A 27348-nucleotide genomic window follows, 5' to 3' on the forward strand; every position below is an offset into this window, starting at 1 on the left:
TTTCATTTCAAATATGTTGCTTTATTGCAACTGTGTTAAAATTTCAGTGCATACTTTTAGGCGCAAGTATTAAAGTGCAGCTGAGCTAAATGTATTTATGAATTGTATTCATTCCTGAACTTTCAAGATAATTTTAGAAAAAAAAAACAGTTTAAAGTTTAAATATCTGTTTGCTTTATTTAGTTTTGTTTTTTTGAACGTTGTTCCATTACAGCAAATAATTTGTGTGATTTAGATAAGATCTCTATAATGCCGACAATAAATAACAAAACTCACAAAGTACGATTAGATCTAAAGGTTTGTTTTACTGTCCATACACACATATTAATATATATATATATATATATATATATATATTTGATATACGTATGTACATATGTGTGTAGATTGAATACATACACGTGCATTAAATACAGACCGTTAGACGTGCTTGTCGTTTAACGCATGTGCTTTAATGTGATATTAACAAAAACTTGAAGATATTACAATTAAACTTTTGAATTTACTTTGTTGTCTTCAACATGTATTTTTTGTTTCTTTGTTTTTTTTTTTTTTTAAATCTCTCAACTGAGCTGGGCATTTGCATAGGGCCAAGCCCAACGACAGAGCAGACGAGAGATTGAATAGATACATATGTTACATACATATATTTTTGTGGTATATATCGTATATATAGTTATTATCGCATATGTTTTATAATAGTATATAATAATTATAATTATTTAAATTCGAATAGAGCGCAGCAGACAAAAATACATACAAAGCGCTTAGTATAGTGTATTTTATATAGTATGCATAGAGTTAATTGTTATTTAAGCTGTTGTGCTACCCACAGATAATTCAACTAAACTGCCGCAGTGCATATTACAAATACTACTCGTACTATCGTATTGTACACTATATGTTCGAGTAGTATCATCAAGTGTAGCAGGAATACAATACTTTTTATGTGTTCTTCTTGTTTTGTTTTTTTGTATCTCAATTTTGGTACATTTTGTGCTTAATTTGCTAAAGAATTTGACTTTGCTTTCGTTTGTTTTGTAATTTTGGGTTTGGGGTTTGCAATCAATTTATATATACTCGTATAGATTATCATTATATAGCGTAGAAGATATTTGGAACTAAACTAAAATTGAAGTTACACACACAGCATATTGTGTCATTATATAATTACAAATAGGTTTGCACACTGATAAATATACACGTGTGTAGTATATATACTATATAGGAATCTTTCTATTTAGTTTGTAATCAAATTGCAGTGTCACAATTTGTTTATGGTATGTTTTATATACGATTATTAAATTTATGATTTAATTATTTAGTTTTACTGCACTGCGCGATACGGCGACCTCTCGATACTGATACAAAATTATATACAAAATGTGTGCGTGAGAAATATATGTACAATAATATCTACTATACTATATATTATATATATATATAGTATTTCTTGAATGACAGTCCAAGGGAGGTTGACTTAAGCTATCAACTGGCTGCCGTCGCCTCACTTATCAGCCGCCAATCCATTGCTGTTGTTCGTCTCCGAGTGGCGACGTGCCAGCAAATGATGATGATGTTGCTGCAGTTGCTGCTGTGGATAGTTGAATGGCAGACCGTGGCCATTGGTAAAGGTCAGACCATCGAGGTTTCCCAGTTTACCCACAATTTTTGGTATTTTATCACTTTCCGCGCCGAGGCCAATGAGGCCGCTGCCGCCAATGCTGGCGCTGCCAATGCCGCCACCAATGATGTGGTTCTGATTGTGTTGCGAATGCGTATGCGAGTGGTGATGATGATGATGATTATTGTGATGATTATGATGGTTGTGGTTGTGGTTGTGATTATGCTGATGGTTGATGGCTGGAGTGCTTTTGCAGAGCGCAACATCTTTTTTATGATTGCCAGCACATCCATTTAACTCTTGGGTCCCCTTTAAGGAACTCGTCTTGCGCACCTGCATGCGTGTCTGATCGCAGTTCTTGCAACGTGGCTTTGCCACAACTGTCGCTTTGCCCTGCGACAATGCATTGAGATTAGCGGCTACCAATTTGGCCTGCAGTGTCTTTGAGGGAGAAACGGGAGTGCTGTCGTCTTCGCCAGTTGGCGGTGGCGTTGAGAGGCGACTGGAAACGGTGGACGAACTGCTTGAGGACATGCAGCTGCTATTGCTGCTGTTGCTGGCATGTCCATTCTCCAGTTGGGCCACCACATGAGTGTCCACATCGACAACTTCATCATCATCACCATCATCACCATCATCTACATCATTAACATCATCATCATCATCACTGGTTGGCTGGTTGCTGCTGGGACGAGAAGCGATGGCAATGTTGTTAGTAGTTGCGTTGCTTTTGTCAACACTCAAGCCATTTACGCATGCATCAGCTTCTGCTGCAGCCTCGGACTCAGCTCCATCAGCCGCATCAACCACATTGTCCATACTATCATCACTTGTCGCCTGTTTGCTGTCACCATTCGCTATCACAATTTGCTGCGCCTTGGGCTGCTGATCCTGACTAGTTTTGGTTTTTACATCGTCGGCCATATCAATCCAATGACCACGATTATCCCGCACACCATCCACGAGCGGTTCCAGTTTATCCGAGAGCACGGCAAATGCCTAGAAAGAGATAACGGTATAAATAACACTTCCACTTAGACTAGACAATCGGACGCACCTCATAGATGGGCAGGCAAATGGAATCTATGAAATTGACCTGCATCATAGGCAGCTCATCCTCCTTCTCACGATTCATTATATCCTGTAGAGAACAAAGATTTACTTTAATATAAATTCTTCGTATTTCATTTACTATACTTACAATTGGGGTAATGTTTAGCTCCTGTTTCTCCATGTCGCCCTGCTCAAAGAACTCGGAGCTAACCAAATCGGCCACGCGCTTCTCAATCTCCCACGGCTTTGTTATGGCCGACAAATCACAGACAGTCATGCTCATCGCACGCAACAAGGCGCGCGGCTCCTCGGTCGCCCAATAGTTCAGCGGCTCCTGCACGCTCTCCAAGAACGGACCACGTTTTCTAGTAGTTGTAAATAATAGACTTAGTTAGGTATAACAAATAATTGAAGTACAAGCGGTACTCACTTAAAGTAAACAGCGAGATCCGTTGATAGTATGGCATCCTCAAGCACACGTATGACGCGACAATAGTCATCTGAGGACAGATTGGCCAATATTTGATTGCCGGGACTATTGAGGATCATCAAGCACTGATCAAAGTGATGATGCTCCATGGTGGATGTGGAATACAGTTGCGCCAACGGCGAGGATGCTCTTAATAGCAAACACATTTAAATTAGCAAATGATTTCAACAAAAATCCCTTTCAATGCTACTCACTTAATCTGGAAGGAGTTGTTGGTCCCCCGATGATCGAGATCATGGCACAAACAGCCAATGATTAGAGCCAAACATTCAATTTCACCAAAGATCTTCCACCATTGTGTGGTCTAAAGGTATAACGAAATAAAGGAGTATTAAGAGGTGATTTATAATAATTTCAAAGCGCACTTACAGTTAGTATGGCGAACATCATTTGGGCCACATTGAAGGCATGACGCCAGTTGTGATAGGTAACATTGCGATAGTTCTTCTTGACGCTCAGCAGCCAACGGCAAAGCACCTCGTAATCAATATGAAAACGTTCCACGAAATCGAGATCCAAGAACATGCGCAAACAGGCCTGCAAAGGTAAAAAGGAAGTACTTAGCATATTGTTTGAGAAGTATATATTACCAGCTGGCGAACTTACCTTCAGCGTATCATCATCTTCAAAGTGAATGTCATCGAACTTAAAGTCGTGCAGGTGAAAATGTACAGCTGAGGGAACTCGCAAACGCTGTAAAGTAAACAAATTCAATACAATTAATAAACAAAAAGAAATTAATTTCAGCATTCGAAGCTGCTTTAAAAGATGAGTTCGATTTTCCCAAATAATTTTAATTCCGTTACAAACTTTTAGTCTCCAAGAAGTGCATTCAAGTGCAAACACTATAAAAAAGTGTTAGACCCTGTACTAAGTGATGTCAGTCGCATAAACTTCCAGGCAGTTAGTGCTCTAGTTGATCATTTTTTATGGCTACTCCTTTGGATGCTATCAATCGCTTTATTTCTCTATTATTTATTAGCTGCGTTTGCTCAACTTTATTATGCTGACTTTCATTAAGAGAGCGTGCGCACGAGCCGCACATCCCAGTGGATGCCCAAATGGATATAAATAACGTAGAGCATCATCCTGACTACAGCATCATCCTGAGAGCAGCACCAAACAGCAGCTGTCAGGGAATGCAAATTGATGCCCATGAGCCGCAGAGCGAACAGCTCATCAGCATGATGTACTCTCTCTCTACTATCCCCCTTTTCGCCACTTCTCTCGCTACTCCCATGGCTACTACTAGAATTTCTACTCCGGCTCTAGTCTTCCTTAGTCAAATACCCTGACAGTTCAGTTTACTGTTGCACAGTGAGAACTTGCGAGCAGTTTGCAAAAAGGGTTTTATATTCTTTGCGTGTTTGTTTTTATATCTTCTTGTTTTTTTTTTGTGCCTCGCTTGATGGCATAATCGCTGTGGCTCTAGTAAAAGAAAGGCAGAAAGACGGGTGAGCATAGAATGGCATAATTTTAATTAAAATTAATAACCCAGTAACGTGGACAGCTGACAGGGGACAAGAGGCGGTCGGTCATAATTTTAGCCAGCATAATACGAAAAGTGTCGGACGCCAGGAGCCAAGAGAACCAAACAGACAGCGCACAAAAGACAAACAGAGAGACAGATGTGAAAAAACTTGAAGCAGACTAGTGCCAAAAGCAGGCAGGCAGGCAGAGAGGGGGAGTGAGTAGCAACAACAACACTTCTTAACCAGTGTGCGAAAGTTTCTTTTTGTCATACTTGTGCGAACAAACTAATTACAACTGTCAACACGTTGGGCCCGGCCCGAGACGAGGATTGAGAGCTGTGGAAGGCATTGCTACTGTCACGCAAAAATAATAAAAACATGCTAGCTAAAACAGAGCACTTTATGGAGTGGCATCAACACAAATGAGACACGAGTCCAAGTCCAAGTCCAAGTACGAGTCCGAGTCCGCGTTGAAGTCCAGTCTGTCATTTGGCGACCTTTTCACATACAAATTAAGCATTTAAATGCAGTACAGTTGATGCTCTCTCTCTCTTGATATTCTCTGTCATTTGTATTATAAGCTACGACACCCATGGGTGCCATTTGGCATTTAGCATTTGGCATTTAGCAGAAACTTACGCGCAACCGATGAGCCTCATCCATGGTGGCGGATGCATGATAGCTGAGCACCTCCAGGGTGACGCTCTGCTTGGCCATCGCCACAATTGCCTTTTCGTACATGTGCGTGTTGTGGATTCCCATGCCGCAAAAGATGGCGAATGCCTCCACAAAGTTCTCATCGTTTTTGGTAAAGTCCTGCAAAGGAAATTGCACATCAAATTGATTTACAAATTTAGTTTACTATGGAATATAGAGTGGAAGTATTATACAATTTATGAGTAAAAGAGGTAGACAAAATATAATAAGACATTGCATCATTTGAAACAAATTAAATTGGTTTAGTCTTTGTATGAAAAATAATAATGTTTGTAGTGTTTCAAGTAAACAAAAATGTATGGGAATAAGCTTAAAAGTTACTGCTATAGACTTATCAACTTATTGTTAGCAATAGTTGAGAGGCTTGGCTTCATATGTGATTCTTTAGACAACTGAGAAGTGAATGTTAAGCATTTAATTGGAATTATATAGTATATTCGCTAAATGCAATGAATGTTAATTCAATTTAAATTCTGGCATAATTGAAAGGTGACTTTTAAACAAAATGTTTTAAATAAAATTCTAATTCTAATGACGAGACAAAACTTGATAGAAAATTTTGAAAATATATCTTAGTTATTAAATAATAAAAATGGAAATGTGTTCCAATAATAATAATAAAAAAAAGAACAAATAATTGGCATTTATAGTAAAGATTTCATTCTTTCCTTGAATGTTGGATTTTCTCACTGAATCTGAATACTTGCTAAATCTCTTATCTAGTCTCCATTCTTCTCACTTAATCATAAAATCTAAATACACTTACCAGTTCGTTGAACTTGTTAATCAGCTGTATAACACCAATGATCTGACCCAGCGAATTCTTGATGGCCATGCAGAGAATGGAGCGATGCTTGAAGCTGGAGTTCTCATCGACACTTGCATCGAAGCGATCATCTTCGTAGGCATTGGGCACATTCACTGTCTCCCCGGTGGTGGCGACATGTCCGGTGATGCCAATGTTGATGGGGAAACGCGATTCATAGGGGCTGGTGCGGGAATTGGCCTCATCCTCGCTGAGATCGTTGGCCTCGAAGTCAAAGACACGCGAAAAGCTGCCCTTGTCCGCCTCGTGGACGAGGAGGATTTGGACACGCTGACACTGGATGAGGCTCTGCATGTGGGTGAGAATGCGGAAGACCATGTGCTCGATGGTGCTCTGCTCCTCGAATATCATGCGAGCCAGGTCGAGCAGCACCTGATTGCGTTTAATCTCCAGCTGGGATTTCTCAAACAGCTGTGCGTTGCGTAATCCGATGCCGCAGAACTGCAGATACGAGGCAAATACCTAAGAAAGAAAGAAGCGGCGGCAACGGATTATTATTATGGCAGTTGTCAAGCGGATTATGCGGAAATGCATAAAGAAAAAGCATTTCCATTTGCTGCATCCACGATGGTGTAATCCCCAATGTTCTGCCGACTACGATGACGACAACGAGTCTGTTAAGCTTTTTGCCTTTGTTAAATAATGAATGCAATTTGCATGTGTGTTTGTGTGTGTGTGTGTGTGCGAGGCACTTAACTCTTGGCTGTGGCAAACAAAGGATGCTGCTGCAACTGGCAACTGGCAATTGGCACATGCCACACAGACAGAGATGCAAGATTAAGATCGAGAGCAGAGCACTCACCTTTTCATCGATTTCCGAGAAGCATTCGCCATTCATTTTATTGATGACCTGCGCCACGCCAATCACATCCCCGCCCGAATCCTTGATGGGCATGCAGAGCAGCGCTTTGGTTCGATATCCGGTCAACGAATCAATTTCACAATTGAACCGCTCATCCTGCAAGAGATAGAATGAAAAACAAGAGAACTCTTTGTTATTTATCGACCCTAAAGATAGCAAATTTGTTATGCAGACAGCTCGCAATTTTATTTATTATGGCATTAAATTATTGATTATTACAGTACCCTTTTTATGTTTAGGGAAATTATCTTATTGACTTGAATTTCTTCAAGAAAATTTCATTTAAATATTACAGATCAAAGTGCTACTCCAACTATGATTTTTTCATTGATCAACCTTAAGTGAACTGAATATTTTTTGTCTCAGTTTACAAGTCGCGTTTTCACTTCTCAAATATTTGAAAGATGATTCAAATATGAGTGTCTATTGATTTTTGATTCCTTGTTAATATGCCACATGGTTAATACTCAGCAGCTAATATATTATTGCAATCTATCAAGCTGCAAATCAATTTAATTCTATGTTACTCTATATGTACTTCACACCTAAAGAGTTACGAGTTTTCACACCCTTCGATTGTTCCGCATATCGATGCTAGTTATATGTCGAGCAATATGTAAAACATGTCGCAGTTTTTATAGACATATCGTAGGCTAAATATAGTTTTGTTTTTTTTTTTGTGGTTTTAAGCTCAAAGAGTCTAGACAGTTGGTCTATTGTCTAGCTGAAGCCAAATACTTGTATTCATGCTTGTAGACACACTTATGTCTTTCCTTCTTCTTCTTCCACTTCGTCTCATGGTTTCTTTTTACACCAATTTGGAGCTGTTAATTCCGCTATTTGTGTAGGTCATCATGTTTTGGCCATGTTGGCTCTACGAAGTTGCCTGACTTGCAATAATTCTTTTTTTTTTCCTCTCTTGGCTGTTGGACAGGCGCGTTGTTTTTTTGTTGTTTTTGTGTCTTGCGTCGTACAATTTGTGTCAGCCAAAGTCCAAATAAATAAATAACTCGTGCTAACCGTTCCTTAAGTCAGTTACCAAGAGTAGAAGAGAGATGGAGATAGAAGACTCGCACCTCATCACAATCACATTCACAGCCAAAAATTGTTTAGAGTTATCTGTCTGGGCTTCAGTTAATTGTGCTAAAATGTTGTGATAAAAGAGCCAACACCCAGTTGGCCAAACGCAAAAAAAAAGGGAAGCAAAATGCGTCACATTTGCTGCATTTGTATGTGTAAACAACAATTGTTGGCCATGTCTTAAGTTGGCTTAGACAACAAGATAAAAGACACACGCCAAATGGCCCATAGACTTTAAGACCTTTAAGAGGCGCTCAGTTGAGCAAAAAGAGCTAACATAACATGGCCTAAACACATAACTGGCGTAACTTTTTTTCTTTCTTCGTTCTTGTTGTCTTTCTTTTTGGCCACAAGATTAATTACGGCCCAATTGGCTGGCTGAGCAAGCTTTGAATTCACTGAGCAATATTTGAAACTTGAAAAGCAATTTCGAGCATTTTGCAGCTTCCACTTTAGACAGCTAAGTGTGTGTCAATGTGAATGTGAGTATCAAAGTGAATAGCAATGCTGTTTGTCTGTCTGCTTGCATCATAAATCTTTGCGCGTCTCGAATTTGCCACTGTCGAAAGTTTGCCCCGTTTTAGGGTCATTTGATTTATGGTCATCCATAGGAAATCGCATTCAAATTTGTCAATTGATTTGCTGCTGCTGCAGCTGCAAAAGCTGTAAAACTTTCCACTGACCTGGTAAGCGTCCGGTATGTTGACGGGCTCGCCGCTCTCTGCCACATGTCCGGCAATCCCGGTGCCCCATGCAACGCGCACTTCCTCCTGCTGTTCCATTTCCTCGACGGTGCTGCGTGGGCAAACATCGAACAGCTTCGACACGAGGCATCTGCAAAATGTTCAAGTTGAAGCAAATGTTTAAGCATTATCTTCAATGGATTTATACAGTAAATATATTCAAGCACTTTTTCCCGCATTCCACAATTAGTTTTGCCCCGCTTTCGCCCTGAGGGCACACATTCCTTACTCTCTCTCGCTCGACTCGCTGCCAAAAAGTGCATTTGAGAAATCATAAAATGCCAAAAATGAATGCCATCAAAAAAAAAAAAAAATGTTGCACGGACAAAGTTAAAGCCACTGTGTTGCAACTGTGCTGCGCAAAAAGTTTGGCAACCAAATGGCTCTGGGCCAATGAAGTCATCGCCGCTTTGGCAACATACTCTCTCCGACTACGAAAGCACTTGCCTGATTACAAAATTCAATTTTGCACAGTTATTAGTGTTAAATTCTGGTTGCCTCCTCTTCTAGGGAATGCAATAAGCAAGAGATTGCCTCAAGCCCCCAAGAAGAAGGTAGCACAAAACTTTTTATAGCTTCATCTTTCGAAAGTGCTTCAGTTTTCTTATGCATATTTGCAAATGCTTATGATAGCAAATTGGCTGGCTAAAGGTAGCAAAAAGTGCCACAAAACTGACAATCTGACAATAACACTTCAATGATATTTTCGGCAAGTAGCAAAGTGCTTTTAATTATTGTGATAAGCTACCAAAATGTCGAGTTATTTTTGTCCTATCTATTTATTTATAAACAAGCTGCGAGTTGATGAAAGGAATGTATTGAAGAGCATCGCATTTGAGTTGAAAGCAAGTGTTTGGCTGTGCACAACAACTCGACAATCTCTAAACAGTCGTTATGCAAATTGACTCTATCAATTGATAAGAGATTCCAAGAAGTGACAAAGCAAATAGACACTCGCATTCTTAAGCTAATCAGCGAGAGATATCGCAGCAAGAATCTGTCAAATGTGATAAAAATTGATTTACTATAATTCTGTAGTTTACAATCTACTTAGTTTTATTTTAAATGAATCTCTCTTTCATTCGTACTTACTTTTTAAGTCCATCGGCGCCATTGCAGCGTCCTTGCACCAAAAACAATGAACCGCGATCCGCATTCAACAGTATCGAGACATTCTGCAAGATCTTGTGACACAATGTGCGCACCTCCAGCTCATTGCAAATGTCCTTTACCTGGAAGAAGAGGTGAAGAGTGATATGAGTGTGCCGTAAAAAGTCACAGTTACGGTTCGGAAAATAAATAGAGCAATTCGACATGCACTTAGTTACTAATGTGGGCTGAATTTCTAGTTAAGCAAACAAAGCAATCAGCTAAAAATAATAGTGACAAACAAACGAAACGTCTGAGTGACGTCTGTGACACTGTTGTTTGTAGTTCGCTATGCTGGCCAGGCCTCTTAGCTGTTTGCTGATAACAACGTCAGCAGGCCAAAGTGGGCAAATATGCCGTTGTTATTGAATGTGTGTGTCAAATCAATTTAGAAATCAAATGGACACAAGCGTCAAGAATTCTGTGGAAAATGCAAGCCATAAAGCAAATTTCCAGCAAAATGTAATTGAAGAATTCAAAGCGGAAATGTGAAGCAGAATGAATGAAATACGTATAACATATTTACCAGCTCAAAGATCAGCTCCTTTTCGTCGAGTTGCTTCAGCTCGTTGCGGGACAAACGCTGTGGCCGCTGATGACAGTGATAGGGATACGTATACGACATGTGTGCCGCATTGTTGTGCGTTGCATTGTGTGCGTTGTTCGCATTGCTGCTGTTCGAGCCACTCGCAGTGCTGCTGCCAACAGCGCCGCCAGCCTGATAGTGACTGTGCTGATAATGCGGATGATTGTGATGATAGTGATGATGATGCTGCGGCTGATACTGATATTGGCCAGCAACGACGCCGCCAACATTCTGCAGATTGCTGCAACTGCCACTCGAATTGTCCAGCTGCGGACCAATACTCAAGAATGTTGGTGTGCCATCGATCGTGTTCACAATGGGCTTCAAGAGTCCGCCACGCTCGAATTCATGTGCTGAGATTTTGCTGTTTGAAGAGAGAGAGTGAAACTCATTAAGTTGTCAGTTGATTAAAGAAGCAATCACAATCACAATCACAACTTACCGCACTGGAGTTGTGGCACCGGAGCCGCCGCGTGAGCTGCATGTCTGGCCATTGGGATGTGTGGGCGAATTGCTGCTGATGACATCGTTGCCAGCGGTTGTGGCATGCGACACCAGCCAAGCATCCACAGTTTGACGCGTTGCCTTTCTACAAAAAACAACAACCAAAAAAACACATGAGATTGAGTTTCAGTTCAAACACATATTAAAATACTATTAAAAATTAAGCGTGTTTGGACAGAGGACGCGACTTTTGCATGCATGCGCCAGCGCCACCAAATGAAATTGTCTAATAAAATGTCAGCTCATAAATATTCAGCAAGCGAATAATTTTGCGTCATGCTGCATGCCACACCAGCCACCAGTCACCAGCCATTTGGCCTGTCTGCCCCACATGTGTCCTTATGGCCACACGCGCGCGAGGCATAAAAATTCAGCAATCACAGCGAGCAACTCTTTTGAAGAGACTCAAAGAGAGCGGGACGAAGAGGGAAAGAGCGAGAGTGTGGCAAGCTGACTGTCAGCTAGTCACAGAATCCGGGGCGACCCAATGTCCAACAGAGTGCGAGACTCAGCCTCAGTCTGATGCTGATGCTGCTGTGGCCATGCGCCTGACATATTCTTATGCAAAGTACACAAAATGAAGCCTTTTTTTCTGGCTCGTTTAATGTGCCCAACACGCCCGGCGGCAAACCGAAACAGAGCAGCAACAAACAACCACTAGAACAACTACAACTACAACAACAACAACAACAAAAGGGGAAAAGAGCAACAACAAACTATTTGAGCCAAAGGGCCGACATCGTCTGTTGGCCATGAAAATAAAGCCCAATTTATGTTTTTAGTTGTTAGTGATTTTTATTATGTGTCATAGCCAAAGGCCAACGCAAAGCGAATGTCCCAAGCAGATACACATACATACATAACTATCCCTATCCCTGTCTGTATGTATGTATATATCCGTGTGCTGGGAAGCCAATTTCCGGCTTACGGCGGAAACGGGCAAGCAGCCGCATGGCTGCCCATAAATATGCTAGAAACTATGGCGAGTGGCATCAAAAGCCTTTGGCGCATGCCATTGCAATTTAAACAGGCTTCATAACTTCACATATTCCATTACTTGGCCACCAGCTTTATAATTTATCGATTAAAATGGCACATTAACTACTAAATATTACGCTACAATAAACGGCAGCTTAGCACTTGGCTTTTAAGTATTCAATTTCCTTGAATTGTTAGCAACTTCTGTATATGATTTACAATTATTAAATGCCAGTTACTATATGTTACTATGTTATCCATGAAAAGCTTAACATTAACAACTTTATAGACATTTTTCTACGTTAATTATTAACAACATGTACTTAAATTGAGAAAAACCTATGTCTCAGGTATCTTTCGTATTAACAAGTTTTATTCAAATTGCAAACTTTTAAGAAACTGTTGGAGTATGTTTTCTGGCAAATTGTAAACAACTTCAAATTAAGTTTATGATCATAAACAAACTTTACTTTTTGTAAATTGCATATATGTGTGTTTACATTTGGCAATAAAAATCAAAGACAATAATTGTAATCAAAATGCAGATAAAATTAAAAACCATTAAACAAGTTCTGAAGACATCTCTATAAAATAGCAGCTTCTACACGATAATCATCCATCAAAATAAATCCTGGTAATTGCATAAAATTCTATATAAAAACCTTATGAATATATTTTTTAATTGCTAACAAGTTTTGAGTGGATAGCAATCGAAAATAAAATCGATATGATTTTAATCAAATTGTATAAAAAACTGACAACTATAAAAACTTTTCGGACAAAGTGTTGATCATAGCTCTTACATAAAATTAATTGTAATTGCAAACTTGAAAACCCTTCTAAGTGACTTGTAAAGAAATTCTGACAATTCTCAAAAAATCTCTATAGTTATGTTCCTTAGGAATTTGTTTAACACTCAATTGCTGTGTTTTAGAGTGATAACAACCTCTATCTAAATAGCAATTTGGCTAAAACTCGATCGTTATCTTTCTCTATAAATCGATCAAAACTTGAAACTCTACTGATATATTTCTTGGTTGGTGACAACTTCTATGTAAAATGGCATTTCTCAAAAAGTCAATTGATATCATTCTTCGTAAATTGATAACAACTTGTATTTAAATGAGTAATTATTAAAATGTCTTCATTGCTATGTTTCTTAATGAATTGCTAGCAACTTGTGAGCAACATTTACCAATTTTGAAATGAATTTTCAGCACTGTTAACTTACCTTATGAAATAGTCCTGTACAAACTCCTGATTCTCATCCATCCACGCTTCCATGCGCGCATGCTCTGGATCATAGGGTCGACTGTGTTGCGGCGATGCTGCCTGATGATATTGATGGGAATAACCCTGATATTGATGTTGCAGATGCTGCTGCTGTTGCTGCTGCAACTGATGGTGGTACAACAAATGCGGCGACTGTTGCTGCTGCTGCTGCTGTTGTTGTTGCTGTGAATGTTGCTGATAGGCAGCAGCTGTGGTGGCAACATAACCACCTCCAGTTGTTGCTGTGTGATTGCTGCCACCGTTAATGTTGTTGCTGCTGTTGCCATTGATGTTGCTGCTGCTGTTGTTGTACTGATAGTGGGCGGGTGATTGCTGTTGCTGGGATAGCGGCAGGGGGACACTGGTGCGTGTGGCAATCAGCAAGCTATGCTCGCTCATACCGTACCCTGTGCCCCCCTGCTCCGCAGGCATTCTAGCCGCTAGCTGCAGCGGCGTTGACGCTGGCTCCTCGATGCTACGCAAATGCAGGCCTGCAATAAAATAGGAGAGAATGGAAAATCAAGCATAAATATTTGGTGTTCAAATTGAAATTATTTCGATGCTTGGTTTTTCGCACTTCAACATCGCGACAGCTGCTGACAGCAGTTTGTACTTTTTATGTTATGTTGTGTGTGCTCCCAATTCGATTGCACGACTCGAAGCAACGCGACGCGACGCGAACAACATTTGCATTGCAAATGGCCAACATATCCTTTAAGCGTGCTGCAAAGTCACGCGCCACCTCTTATCCCTCCCCCCTCCTATGGTCATATGCAAATTGCTGTATAATCATAAAATAAATAAGGAGAAATAAATGACACACTCTCTTTAAATTTTTAATTTTAGCACATTGCAAGCGCAAAGAAAAGAAAAACCATTTCATATACTTATACATATCTATAAATTTATTTGCAACTGTGTCGCACAATAAATTCAACTAAATTGCTTTTCCAGCTCATCAATTTGGGGGGCCACACACAACCACACACACAAACACATCTTTGCGGCAATTAAGACCATTTAAAGCGCGTTGAGCATTGTCTTGCCTCACACGCTGCGTATACGTAATGTCATAAATAAGTTGCCACCTCTGTTTGCAAACTCTTGAGATGCTGTGTTGTGCCAGCGTCAACATAACATTAACCGGAAATATTGGCAATTTCCGTGAAATATTGAAACGCCAAACCTCCTTCAATTCCTCCCCCTTCGACCCTCCCCCCGCTTTTTGGCTTGTCTGGCTTCTCTAATGGCGCCCATTGAGCAACTGATTAGGTGCTAAAAATAGAAAGAAATACTCGTGTATCCCGGGCAATGGTGATGGTGATGGATATCTAAGGATATCAGCGCAGGAGTTTGTCATTCAACTCTAAATCACCAGTCTGTGTGTATGCGTGTATAAATTTGATTTATGATCAACTTTTTGATGTACAAAATAAGCCAAAGAACTCGCAAATTCACCCCCGACACACAAACACAGAACTTGCTGTGCTCCTGTCAACTGACAATTTGACTTTCCTGGGATAAGCTGAAGCATTCACAAATTGATGGCGCCTGTTGTGTAAACTTGACAAAATTTATGAGCTTGGTTCGTACAACTTGGGTAAGCAAATGAATGCAACAAAATGTTGCAAGTTAGTTATTTTGGTAGATAAAATAGTCTAATTCAATCAAAGGAAATAAATGCAGCAAAATATTAAAGCTTTGAGAATACTTGTTATAGTTTAACAAATATTAAATATATGTTAGCACTCGACTGTGACTTTCTTACTTGCTTTAACAATGTTTTTCAATATGATATTCATGTTGAAAAATTGCACAAAATAAAACAAGAATTTTCAATGAGCCATGCGTAAAAACATAAATGCTTATTTCAGTAATTAAATTTGTCCAATGTTCAAATAAATTCTATCAAAGAAAATGCTTTAAAATATTAAAGCTCTATTATAGTTTTGCAATAATTGAATGGCAAATATTTGAAAAATGTATTCAATGTTGTTCAAGTTAATAAATTGCTCTAAAGGAATCATAAATCATAAATCACAAATGCATTTTAGATTGAAATTAACACAACAATTTTGCAACTCTCAAAATTCAACTGAATCACATTTTCAATCAAAATATTTTGATACTTATTATTGTTTGGTTTTCCCCCCCAATAACAAAGCCGAATGCTGTTGACTTTCAGCTAGACAACACAAAACAATGTTATGCCAAATATTTGACTCTGGTGAAATAAATTATTTGTCAATTGCCTCTTTGTATATGAAATTTGCTGCAATTTATGATATTCGTATTTGTATTTTTCTCGTTCTCTGTGTGTGCAGTGTCAACAAATCTAAATGTGGAATGCGAAACATAAATTTTGAGTTGATTACAGAGACTCGAATTTTTGGTTTGACATTTCGCAAGAGGATTTTGTACTGCATTTTATATACTACCATATTTATAAATACACATATGTATGTATTGCGATCATTTGTTGGCATTATATTTGTTGGGCATGTGGACATTTTGGTTTGGGTTTGCTTTCTTTTTGGCTTTTGGTCGTCTTAGCGCTTAAGCTACCAATAGCAGCTTAAAGTCGGCTACTTAATGTTGAGAAATTTATGAGCAAACTCGAGGGAGACGGCAGCGAGAGGAAGGAAATTGACTGGAAGAGTGACACGAGCTGCACTTACATGCCTTTCTCCCACTCTCTCTCTCTCTCTCTCGTGTGGCACACTTAATCTTTTAAGCTGCATTTGCCTTGCACGGGCAACATGCAACATGCTTAAGCTGCTGCAACACATTCGGCAGCACTTTCCTCCATTCTCCTTGTGGCACATATATATTCCACATCCCCCCTCCCTTCACACACCTCTTGTACTCTCTACACGTACGACGTTGTACCTCTTTTTGCCCACTCGAAAGTCAAATGACAGAGCGTCATGGCTGAGTGGGCGCAACCACGCCCCCTTTCCACCAATGGCATTGACACTCGGCTGCCTCTCTGCTGCCTCTCGCTGCTGCTGTGTGGTTTGATGATGCGTCAGCTTTATATAAGACATCCAGCCCCCAGGCCGACAGCCTTACACACAGCATTGCAATGGAATTTTACTTTTAGTAACAGCAGAAAAGATGAGAAAAAAAATAAATAAATAAACTGTGAGACAGGCGATTCATACTTTATGAAGAAGTTCAACGACTAGCAGATATGCTACGAAGCTGAGAAAGTGCATTAATTAGTCCATCAATCAATCATTGCCCTAATAACTTGGGGTCATTAATTAAATTACGCCAATTGGATGACATCGACGTGCTATTTGTGTCCTTATTTTTATCAGCGCATAAAAATGTTGCAGCCATATATGTATTTAATACAAGTTGAACTGCAACTTTACTAATATAAATACATATAAATACATATATAATATCAAATATAGATCTTTTTAATGATTTGAATTTATATTTTTTAGATAGTTTGAACTGCAACTTCAATACTCAAAAATATTGTTAATGCAATATTTTAATTCTCATTCATTCTTGCGTATTTATATATTTCGCATTTTATTATTATTTTCATTATTTTTGTTATCATATCACAAGCAATATATTTAATATAGATTAAACTACAATTTTTAGGATATTTTATTTTTTATTGTGATGTTTTAAGGACTCTCTAAAATTAAGTATCTCAAATATTGCTATATATTACTTAATATACAACTTTTAGAATATTTTAATTTTTATTGTGATGTCTTCAGGACTCTCTAAAATGAAGCATCTAAAATATTGCTATATTTTATTTATATATTATTATATGTCACAAGCTTGAGCTTTTGTTTTCCGTAATAAACTGTTTTAGTTAAATGTGGTCAACCATTGTGTGATTATTTTAATTAAAATTCATGCGTTCCAAATATTCTTGTATAGTTTTAATGTATGCAAAACATTAAATTTGATTAAATTTGCTTAGTTAAATGTTGCTTGAATTATAGATGTATTTTAAGATGGTAGCATTTTAATGCATGCTTCTCAAAAATTATTTTATATAAAAGTTGTAATTTATTCAACAGTTTTAATATTAAATGTATCTGCAAGCTACAAGACTGCTTTGATACCCTAAATATCTACTTTATTTTGAATAGTAGTTGCTTTAGGGTATGTAAAATGCACACATGCAAATATGCACATAATGTTTTATGTTGTTTGTTGGTTTTGTTGGTGGATGCCAAATGCAAATTGAATGTTGGCAAATGTGCAAAAGGAGAGAACAATGTTTTACTATTAGTTCTCGTCGCAGACTCTCTTGATATTGGATCGATGTGAAGTTGTTTACATATAATAGTTGCTGTTGTTGTTGTTGTTGTTGCACGTGTGACAAAATATTTGTGCAATTTGTTGAACTTGCAACTTGCTTCCAATTCTCTGGCATCTTTCGTGTGTTTTCTCACCTGTTGTTGCTGTTGTCTCCGTTGCCTGCAAACTATGCGTTGGTGTTTGTTGCTGCTGTTGTTGCTGTTGTTGTTGCTGTTGCTGCTGCTGATGTTTGCTGTTCTTGTTCTTGTTTTTGTAGCGACAACCACGAAATCGACACATACTTGCCGCTTGGCCCATGGGGCCCGCCAGCAATGCGAATGTTAAACCCTCCGTTTTAATGAATTTAATTTTGTCAACTTTAAGCAGCGCTGCCGCGTAACGAATACTATATTTATTGCTGTTATTATTTGTTGCTGTTGCGGCAATCGTTGTTCTAGTTGAGGACGCAATTTTGTTGACTTTGCCGCCGCCAAATGGCCGCAAATGTTCGCAAACTTTTTATTAATATTTTGTTGACTTTGGTTGAGTTTTTGTTGTTGTTGTTGTTTTGTATGTTGCTTTGGCCTTGCAGCACTTTGTTGCAGTTGCATAATCGTAAATTTATTGTTGTTGTTTGTTTATGTAACTTGTATGCTTTGTTATTTCAATTATGTTTACCGAGTTTTTCTTTTTGTTTTCTTGAGCTACTCACGTGGCACTCTCACTTCACCATCGAAAACCTGTTGAGATTTTTTATCATCACTTTTTATTTCGTGCGTTATGAAAATGTTTGTCGACAGGTACAACAACAACAAGAAGAAAAAGAAAAACTCTTTTTGCATATCCATTTTTATCATCGTTTGTTTATTTGGTGTAACAACTTTAAGCTCGTCGGCTTTGACGTTGGTAATTCAATTAACACTTAAGCCGCAGCCCAAATGCAATTGCAGACAGACGCCAATTGATGTGCAAACAAAACCCGAAAAGGTCCTTTACACAGAGGAGGAGGCAAGGGAGGGAGCTTGTGGCAAGTGTGGTGTGGGCGTAGCACACGACGACAAGCAAAGCAGAGCAGAGCAGAGCAGACAATGCAGCACACGTAGGCAGCGGGCACTGAAATGTCAGTTAAATAAAATCAACATGGCCAACAAGCTGCTCCGGACCATTGGGCCAACCAAACACAGCTTGAAAGCTAAAAGCAAACACAGCACGGCAACGGGACTAAAAGCAAGAATACCCTTCAATTTGAGTGTAAAAAGGGTATGTGCAAATCAGATTGTTAAGTCAATGAAGAATACAATTGAACAACAATTTGTGGTATCATTAATATATCAATCAATAGTAAATTTGATGCAAGTAAAAAGTAACTTTAAAAAAGAAAATATTTCTTGTGAAAAAGCGATTGAAAAGTCAGCTTCAAAGCTCAATTCCTTTTATTCCATAATTAAGTTTAAAACAGAAATAAATTCTTATGATGAAGTGATTAATATACTGCTTCAAAAGCTTAAGAATTTATATCCCAGAAATAAGTTTTGGAACTATATAATTTCTTCCAATGAAATTATTAAATTACTGCTTAAAAAGCTTAAGAATTTATATCCCATTAAAAGTGGCAGAAATTCGTTGTAAAAGAGATAGAACTTCCTTTGAAAAAGGTATGGAAATCTGGCTCAAAAGCTTTTTAATTTGTATTCTACAAATGTGCTTAAAACCCAAAAGAATTTCTTTTGAAGCAGTGATTGAAAAACTACTTCAAGAGCTTGATAATTGAAATCCTAGAACAAGTAAATGCTTTCTAAAAAGGTGATTGAAAAACGGATTCAAAGACCTGTTAATTTATTTCCTAGAAATGTGTTTTAAAGCCAAAGAATTTCCTAAAATGAAATGATTGAAAACGATGCTCAAAACTTTAATATTTTGTATCATACAAAGAAGTTTAAAGCCAAAAGAAATTCTAATGAAAAAGTGATTAAAATTCAAATGTAAATACTAAAAAATAAGTTTCAAATCTTAAATATTTCGTATAAAGAAACTTTTGAAAAATTAAGCTGAATTATTTATCTCTCAGAAATATTTAAAAATTAAAATATAATTCTTTCAGATTTGTCATTTTACAGCCACTCGAAAGCGGAAATGTTTTGCTGTTATGAATTATTTAAATATTTATACTCGTTACCATTTGTTATTTGAAAAACAAATTAACTCTTTAGGCAAGCAAAAGTATCTATAAGATATACTTAAGTGCAATTCGGTTTGGTTGGGTTTGCATTCGATTGGTTTGGTTTGGTTTGTCAACGCTTCAACACAGTTCTGTTTGCAGTTGACATGCAAAAAAAAAAAAAAGAATGGAAAACAGATAAAAGGAAAACAGACAGACGGAAACCACAGCAGCTACTCTTGGCCTTAGTGGCACTTGTGCAGTGAGTTTTGTGTGAGTGAGTCAATACTCGTGGTCATATTGACAATTGGGTATTGAATTAACGTCGTCCATTGGCTGGCACTTGAGAGGAGACGGGAAGAAGAGCAGAGAAGCATAAGAGAGAGATCTTCAGTGATTTAATTTGAGTTTGCCAGCTGTTGCATCACTTCTTGGCAGCGACTCTTGACAGCGGAAATGATTTAATTTCCGTTCTGCAACAGTCGTGAGTCGAACAATAGAAATCATCATTATCATCGTGAGCGTGGCAAGTGGCGTGTGGCAAGTAGAGAGTGGCATGCGACGGCATGTGGCAGTCAACAGGATTTGCAACTGCAGTTTCGCCCATTGTTAAAGCCCAAATGTGTTGATGCGTTTGCCTGTTGACTGCTGCTGTTTGTAATCGAGTTGATTGCCAAAGCGTTTTGTGAATCCGTGAATTGGAAATGTTTGCGCAAATTTGCTGACAGCAGCAAGAGAACGAAATGCACTTAATGAAACTTGGCTTAAATGAACAGCTGTTTGGCATTTGCCTAACAGCTAAAAGCAATCAAGGAACAAGATATAAAAACAACATAACGAGTAGTCAAATAGTGGAAACGAATTCAACAAGAAAGAGAGAGAGATCAACTTCAAATGGGAATAGTAAAGTGACCTTATAGAAAATGAAATAAATATTTAATTTCATTTTGAAAACAAGCTCGTTAAAGTAACGAGTGTTCAACGAGTGAGACAATAAAAATTGTAAACTTAAATCCAACATTACGAATTCAGCCATTAAAGGACTTTCGTTACGCAGCTAAAGTCATAACACTTTGGAAAATTTGCAAAATTGATTATATACACGCTGTTAAACAGACTGAAAACACGCTTCGAAAGTCAAGAAACTTTTGCAAATAACTTTTCATGTCTCAATAACTATAAAAAAAAAAGAAAAAACGAGAAAACGCAAACTCTTTTTTGCTTCGCTTCTGGTCAAAAGGGGTGCGAATGCGTTTAAAATGGGGAAGTTTTAGTTTGCTGCTTCAGTTTCAATTAGTGAATTCCCGCATCGCTCGAGAATGTTGCCAGTTAAATGTGCATAGATCATACGCACCGTTGCCGCAACTATTGAAAACGAAACGAGACGATTTGCAAGCTATTTTTGCTATCTGTTCTTGGTACTCGCATTCACATTCACACACTCGTTTCTACCCCTAGCAACCGGTGGCTAACCACAGCACCACCAACAACAAAGCCAACAAAAACGATCAAAATAAAAAGAAAGAAAAAAATACAAAAAGAAACACAGCCACAAAAACTATTTTTATGCCAATGGCGACAACCGCAAACACCGCACAGACATAGAAATACATAAAGTTACTCACACACACACACACACACACACACACACACACACACTTGGACATACTTAGACTGTGGCAGTTGATGGTTAGCGAGCGCTTACATTATGTCAATAGCATAGGTAAAAGTAATAGAACGGTTTAAGGTTTGAGGGGGAAGCGGGGAAGAGAGAGAGAGACAGAGAGAGAGAGAGAGTATATTGTTCGCCTGGCCATGTCTGGCTAAGCAAACGATGTTCATTAATGGCGCACGCCAGAGTTTTGCGAGCGGCAAGTTAAGATAACAGATAACAAATGCTGCACTGCGAGAAATCTTCATGACTGAACTTCAAAATTAGGGGGCCATTCATTGAATTCCAATTAAATCGAACTTTTGTAAGGTATCCATAAATTAAACATAAAAGTTTATTTTAAATGTATAAATACAATTGAAGAAAATAACCAGTTGATATCATAACATAGCATAGGCAACAACAAATTAATGTAAACTATAATATTTTCAATAATTGAAATATCATGTTTTATAAAGCAACCCACAAAAAATAATACAGTTTTATTAAAATGTTAAAATATATTACTTTGGTTATAGTCATAGTCATATAAATTAAATATATCTTTAATATTTTCAATTAAGTAGGTTCCATTTTAATGCAATTCTCAATAAGTGAGAAGGACAATAAAATGTCCTCTGTAGGAAATACAAATGAAAACAAGTAAGAAGAAAGATATGCGCTAACCATTTGAATAAAAGCAAAACAGAGCGAAATAATATACCACATACATATTTAAATATACAAAGGAAAATATTTGCTATATCGATGTAGTAATACATTCGAAATATTCTACACAGATCAAAATTTACCAGATTGTCAGACAAATCAGTTAAGACCAAATTGAAGTAAACGTGTTTTGCCATGCCGAAGTACTTCACAATCACAATTAAATTCATTTTAATGCAAATGAAGACTAATTGAGTTCAGCTTGTTATTATAAGTTTGATTAAATATAGTTGACAGTTCTTCAACAGCTTTATCATACTATAAGTAAGAAAATGTTTTCCACTTTTAGTAGAATGCTTAGTTTATGGAATAGCTCTTTAATTAAGTAATAATATGATCTTTTATTAAGAAAATCAACAGTTTCAATTTCTCTCAGTGGATTATAGTAACTAGAATTTGTGCATGCTATTCAATGGGTCGACCTTTTCATTTTCTTTATTCATTCTATCGTGTATTTTTTTCTTCATTTCGTGGCAATGCAAACAGACAACAATGTCTACACACACACACACACACACAAAGTGAGAGGAGCGGGATAAGAGGGAAATAAAAATTGGTGTGAGTGGGTGTAACTGTCATTAGGCGGCGACGGCGGCGTCGACGGCGGCAAACGCGTCACGAACTTGAGCATCGATTAGTGAAGGACGACGGACAGCAGCAGGCGGCAGGCAGCAAGCAAATGGGGAATATGGCAACTAGAAATTAGGAGCGGGCAACGAAGAAGACATCAAAGCAGCAGCAGCAAAAGCATTTCCATTCAAATGTTTCAAGTACTTTTCTTTTTTTGTGGATCAATAACCTGTTGCTGTGACTTTGTACAGTTTTATTTGTGGCAAAAACTACGCGAACAAGTTTTCGTTTTTCGTTGTTACTGCCTGTGTGCGGGCAGGCAACGCGGCGTATGCGTGATATGGAACGCATTCAATTCGTTGATTTTAGCGCCAACTTGTGAATTATCATTATGAACAGACAATAAAATGAAAAGAGTTGCCAATCGAAGAAAAAGAAGAAAAGAAAAGACGATGGCGAATTGGTAAAACGAACGAATCCGACGATGAACGCGTGGCCGGCGTTTTGTGGGCATGTAACACATTCACGATTCCACATTCGAAATGAAATGAAATGAAATCAAATGTCGAAAGCGATAGACAGCGAGGCATGCTTAAGCTAAGAAGCCAGCCAGCCAGCCAGGCGAACAGATTTGAGCCGAATTGAGCTGGCTTTAATAATTGAGTAAATAAACAATAAATCTCATTATCACATGCCAGCTCGTGCATTCAATTATTATCACAAACAAGACGCGAGCGAACGCGTCGCAAAACAGATTCACAATCATGCACAAAAAAGCTGTCTGCCTGCCTGTGTCTGTGACGAAGTATTGATATTAATATAAATATACATTAATAAAATACTATTACTAAGCGGCTCCATAAAATTGCGGCTCTTATCAAAGTTACTGGGTTTTTTTTTTTTTTTTTGCTCTGTTTCGATTGCAACTTTTATTATTACGACTAGACTGTAGGTGTAATTTTTTGCACTTCCATAACGCGCCTTAAGCGTATTCGTATTCGTATTCGAATTCAGTTAACAGTAGCATTTGCTTTGGCTTTAAATGTGCAATTTAATGAGCTGCACACACTACAAATGGCGCTCGGGAAATGGAAGTGGGCAACTACAGCTTTATGGTAGCCATAAAACGCGATACCGACGGACCTACTACAGATAGACAGAGACAGAGAGAGGGAGAGGGAAGAGTGCGCGTGTCTGACGTCGTTGACTGTAAATGGAGCTAATGCCGGCAGCTTTGACATTTAACTATCAAAACTTAAATAAGTTTATACACACACATATTTTTATATACTACAAGTATTTAAGTAGTTTCTATTTCTTTTTTTTTATTGTTATGCCGTTGGCAATTCAAAAATATTTTATTTGCAAACAAGCGAAGGTCACCAAAAAATTGTTAAAGCCAAATGGCAACTCATAAACGTTTTGTAATTTGCCTGGCCATAAAGAACCGTGCAAAAGAATTCAACATATGATGCGAATAATAAACAAGGAAAAACTGACACTTAATTATTAAGATGAATATGCATAAAGTCATTAAAAACTAAATGAATTTTCATCAACTACAAAGAATAATAAAATAAAATAAAAACCCAGAGCAATTAGCAGCCAATTCTAGAAAATTGTTTGGCTCTTAAAATTTTCAAAATGTATTCGCACAGCTTTTAACAGGCTGGCATTAAAACATTTCTAAAAAATAAGAAAAATTACCAAGAAAAGAGATTTCGCATTAAGTTGAGCTTAGCATAAAATAAAATAATATTCCATATAGCGAGCTTCCCGCATTGCTCATTTCACGTCAGCAGACACACACACACACACATACTCGATTGCCTTTTCAGTGCCCGCATGTGCCGCATAAACACACGCTGCGTATGAGTAATTTCGCATACGGCAAAGACGAACGAACACAAAAAACAGCAAAACACATAAAAAAAAAGCAAAATCTAATTGCTGTTTTCATGCGAACGACTTTAATTATAGCTAATTTTAATGACTTGTATGGCAAATGTTTATGGGAGACCCCCACAACGGGCGTTAAATTCGTGCGGACCACGCGCCGTATGTGCAATATTTCTTTATATTTCATTTAACGCGAGAAATTGTTCGATTAAACAAACAAAACAACTTTCTTTCAGCCGCACAATGCTGTTAAAGTTTCCCATTCGCTTCTAGTTCGCATTTCCAATTTAATCTTTGCGCGCTGTCAGGCTACTCGACTAAGATTTTCAATTTATACGCGCGTTGCTGTTGTTGTTGCTTCAGCTTCAGCTTCAGCTTCTTACCAGATGAAGAAATATTGAAATTGTATGCCAAGCGTCGCCAGCTAGTAGTTTCTTATCATAAATCTTATTGTCGCAAACTTATTTCCCGCCTCAGCTACAGTTACTCTCAGTTCTCTCTCTCTCCAGCTGCCTCGCTTCGTTGAGCAAAAAAAGAATAAAGCAGCAAACAGAAGAGAAAAAAGGTAAAGTATGAGAATATTTTTAATAAATAAGCATGTACTTCAAAAGATTCTTTTTCCAGAGAACTTTCCTCACTCGGTTCTCTTTAAAGCAGCAAGTACATGCAAACAGATTTAATAACTGCAGCACATTTATCATTGCGTATATTCTCTAGCCTAGTACAACATCATTTTGCTTGGCTAAGCCAAAAAGCTGAGACCTCCAGTCACATGTCCTGACTGCTTCTACTTTGGCTGCTGATGTTGCTGTTGCTGCTGTGTTTGAGTTATCATTATGACATGCTCAAAATTACCAATGACAGACGTGCTTTGACTTTCAAACACACACACACACGCACACACAACTTGGTATATTCAGCGAGTTGAGGTCAACATTCAAGTGTGGGCGTGGCATGCCGCACTGATTGCGCCCTCAACAACTCGACGTTTTGGCCAAGTTTGTTGGCCAACAACGCTTCATTTTCTCTCTGTCCGACTCCCCGCGTTGCTAAACATGTCTGCCAGCTAGCAAAATTAGTTTGTTTGTCTAACGTTGCTCTCACTCTCTCTATCTCGCTCTTTGTGTTGCTCTCTATTGAACTCGAGTCCATGGGCGTGGCACAGGAAGCTTTCCGGCTCTTGCTAAGAATTTAAATGGCACATTTAAGATTTTGATTAAATAATTTTATGTGGCAATACCACAGGCCACAACAGCTTGCGGGAATGCATGGAAAACACTCTCGCATTAAGCATACGCCATGTGGACAGCAGACAGCGCACATTAGCCAAACGAACTCACATTCAATACCTTGCCAATATATGACAATTATTGCCAGCTGCTGGCAATTTTAGCATGTTTATTATTAAATCCCTTTCGGAGTAGGTCAAGTTGCGTTGTGCGCTTTAAGAACGATTCAAGAAGAAGCGTAGAAGGATCTTTTGTTGTACTAAGGATAACGCAAACACCATTGAATATTGTAAAGTTGATATTAACATGAAAGAAAACTAAAAACCGAGTGCACTCGACTGTGAGATACCCCAGCAAAATAGCGCGGTATTATTATTACTAAAATATACCAAATTAATATATCTCAAAAAATACTAAAATGTACTGAAGACCACATATGGTATATTGATATAAAACCAAAATAGCGCGGTATTATTATTCCTGAAATATACCAAATTAAAATACCGCAGAAATACTAAAATGTACTGTGGACCATATTTGGTATATTGATATAAAAGTAAAATAGCACTGTATTATTATTCATTAAATATACCAAATTAAAATACCGAAAAAATACTAAAACGTATCGAATACCCTATTTGGTATATTGATATAAAAGCAAAATATCACGGTATTAATATTCCTAAAATATACCAAATTTAAATACCGCAAAAAATACTAAAATGTACTGAAGCAATATTTGGTATATTGATATAACGGGAAGTATTATTCAAAAAATATTCCCAAATAATATACCGCAAAATACTAAAAAAAAACATACCAATATTTGGTATATTGATATAAGAGCAGTATGTTATTATTCTTAAAATATACAAAAGTAATATACCGCATAAATACTAAAATATACTAAAGACTACTTTTGGTATATTGTTATGACTATATTCATTATATACCATAGAGTTAGCGAAAACAGCTAAGATAAGCTATTCTCAAGAATACAATATACTTTACGGGGTCAAAGATGAATCCTTCTGAACAGGCACAAAGTTATAATACCCTACTATCGTATGCCTATGGGGTATAAAAACAAGTAATAAATCCAATTAAATGCTGTTAATGCTCCAACCGTTTCAAACATTAGTTTTATTGTCTTAAAGTAGTTTTCACATCATTTTAATTATGTTAAGCATATTGTTCTTATCTACATTCAACTTTAACGCTCATGAAAAGCCTTAAGGCCAATAAAATATGGAAATCAATTCAGTTACAATCTGTTGCGCACTAAAAACACATTTTAGCTACAGTTTGACAATGTTTTATTGCTGTTGCTGTGCCATAAAAAGTGTTTATGGGTGTTGCCCACTGTAAAGTTCAATACACAAATCATTAATTAAATTATGTGACAATAAAAAATTGAGTGCGCGAATCGTGCGCCGCCGGCCGTCGTAACATTTGATAAATCAGCCCACGCACCTTGC

The 27348-nt window shown here is 37.8% G+C and overlaps 1 protein-coding gene across 5 annotated transcripts in view; it reads right to left on the bottom strand.

The window, feature by feature from the left end:
• Positions 1-150: 150 nt before the first annotated feature.
• LOC132798994 (dual 3',5'-cyclic-AMP and -GMP phosphodiesterase 11) overlaps positions 151-27348 on the bottom strand; it is a 91073-nt gene continuing 63875 nt past the window's right edge. For 3 of the 5 annotated variants that reach the window (XM_060811090.1, XM_060811089.1, XM_060811088.1), the window contains exons 3-17: positions 13316-13847; positions 11045-11191; positions 10543-10966; positions 9960-10099; positions 8808-8958; positions 6985-7140; positions 6123-6644; positions 5279-5455; positions 3774-3860; positions 3537-3704; positions 3362-3471; positions 3108-3296; positions 2826-3042; positions 2682-2765; positions 151-2623 (exon numbers count right to left, since the gene is read on the bottom strand). In XM_060811090.1, the coding sequence (XP_060667073.1) occupies positions 1508-2623; positions 2682-2765; positions 2826-3042; positions 3108-3296; positions 3362-3471; positions 3537-3704; positions 3774-3860; positions 5279-5455; positions 6123-6644; positions 6985-7140; positions 8808-8958; positions 9960-10099; positions 10543-10966; positions 11045-11191; positions 13316-13847 (4220 nt within the window). In that variant the 3' untranslated portion in view covers positions 151-1507. Of the gene's footprint in view, positions 2624-2681; positions 2766-2825; positions 3043-3107; positions 3297-3361; positions 3472-3536; positions 3705-3773; positions 3861-5278; positions 5456-6122; positions 6645-6984; positions 7141-8807; positions 8959-9959; positions 10100-10542; positions 10967-11044; positions 11192-13315; positions 13848-17789; positions 18201-27348 lie in introns of those variants that run through there. The other 2 variants (XM_060811091.1, XM_060811087.1) reach the window with 2 other exon arrangements.

Source organism: Drosophila nasuta, chromosome 2L, assembly GCF_023558535.2.
Source record: "Drosophila nasuta strain 15112-1781.00 chromosome 2L, ASM2355853v1, whole genome shotgun sequence".
NCBI classification, from domain to species: domain Eukaryota; kingdom Metazoa; phylum Arthropoda; class Insecta; order Diptera; family Drosophilidae; genus Drosophila; species Drosophila nasuta.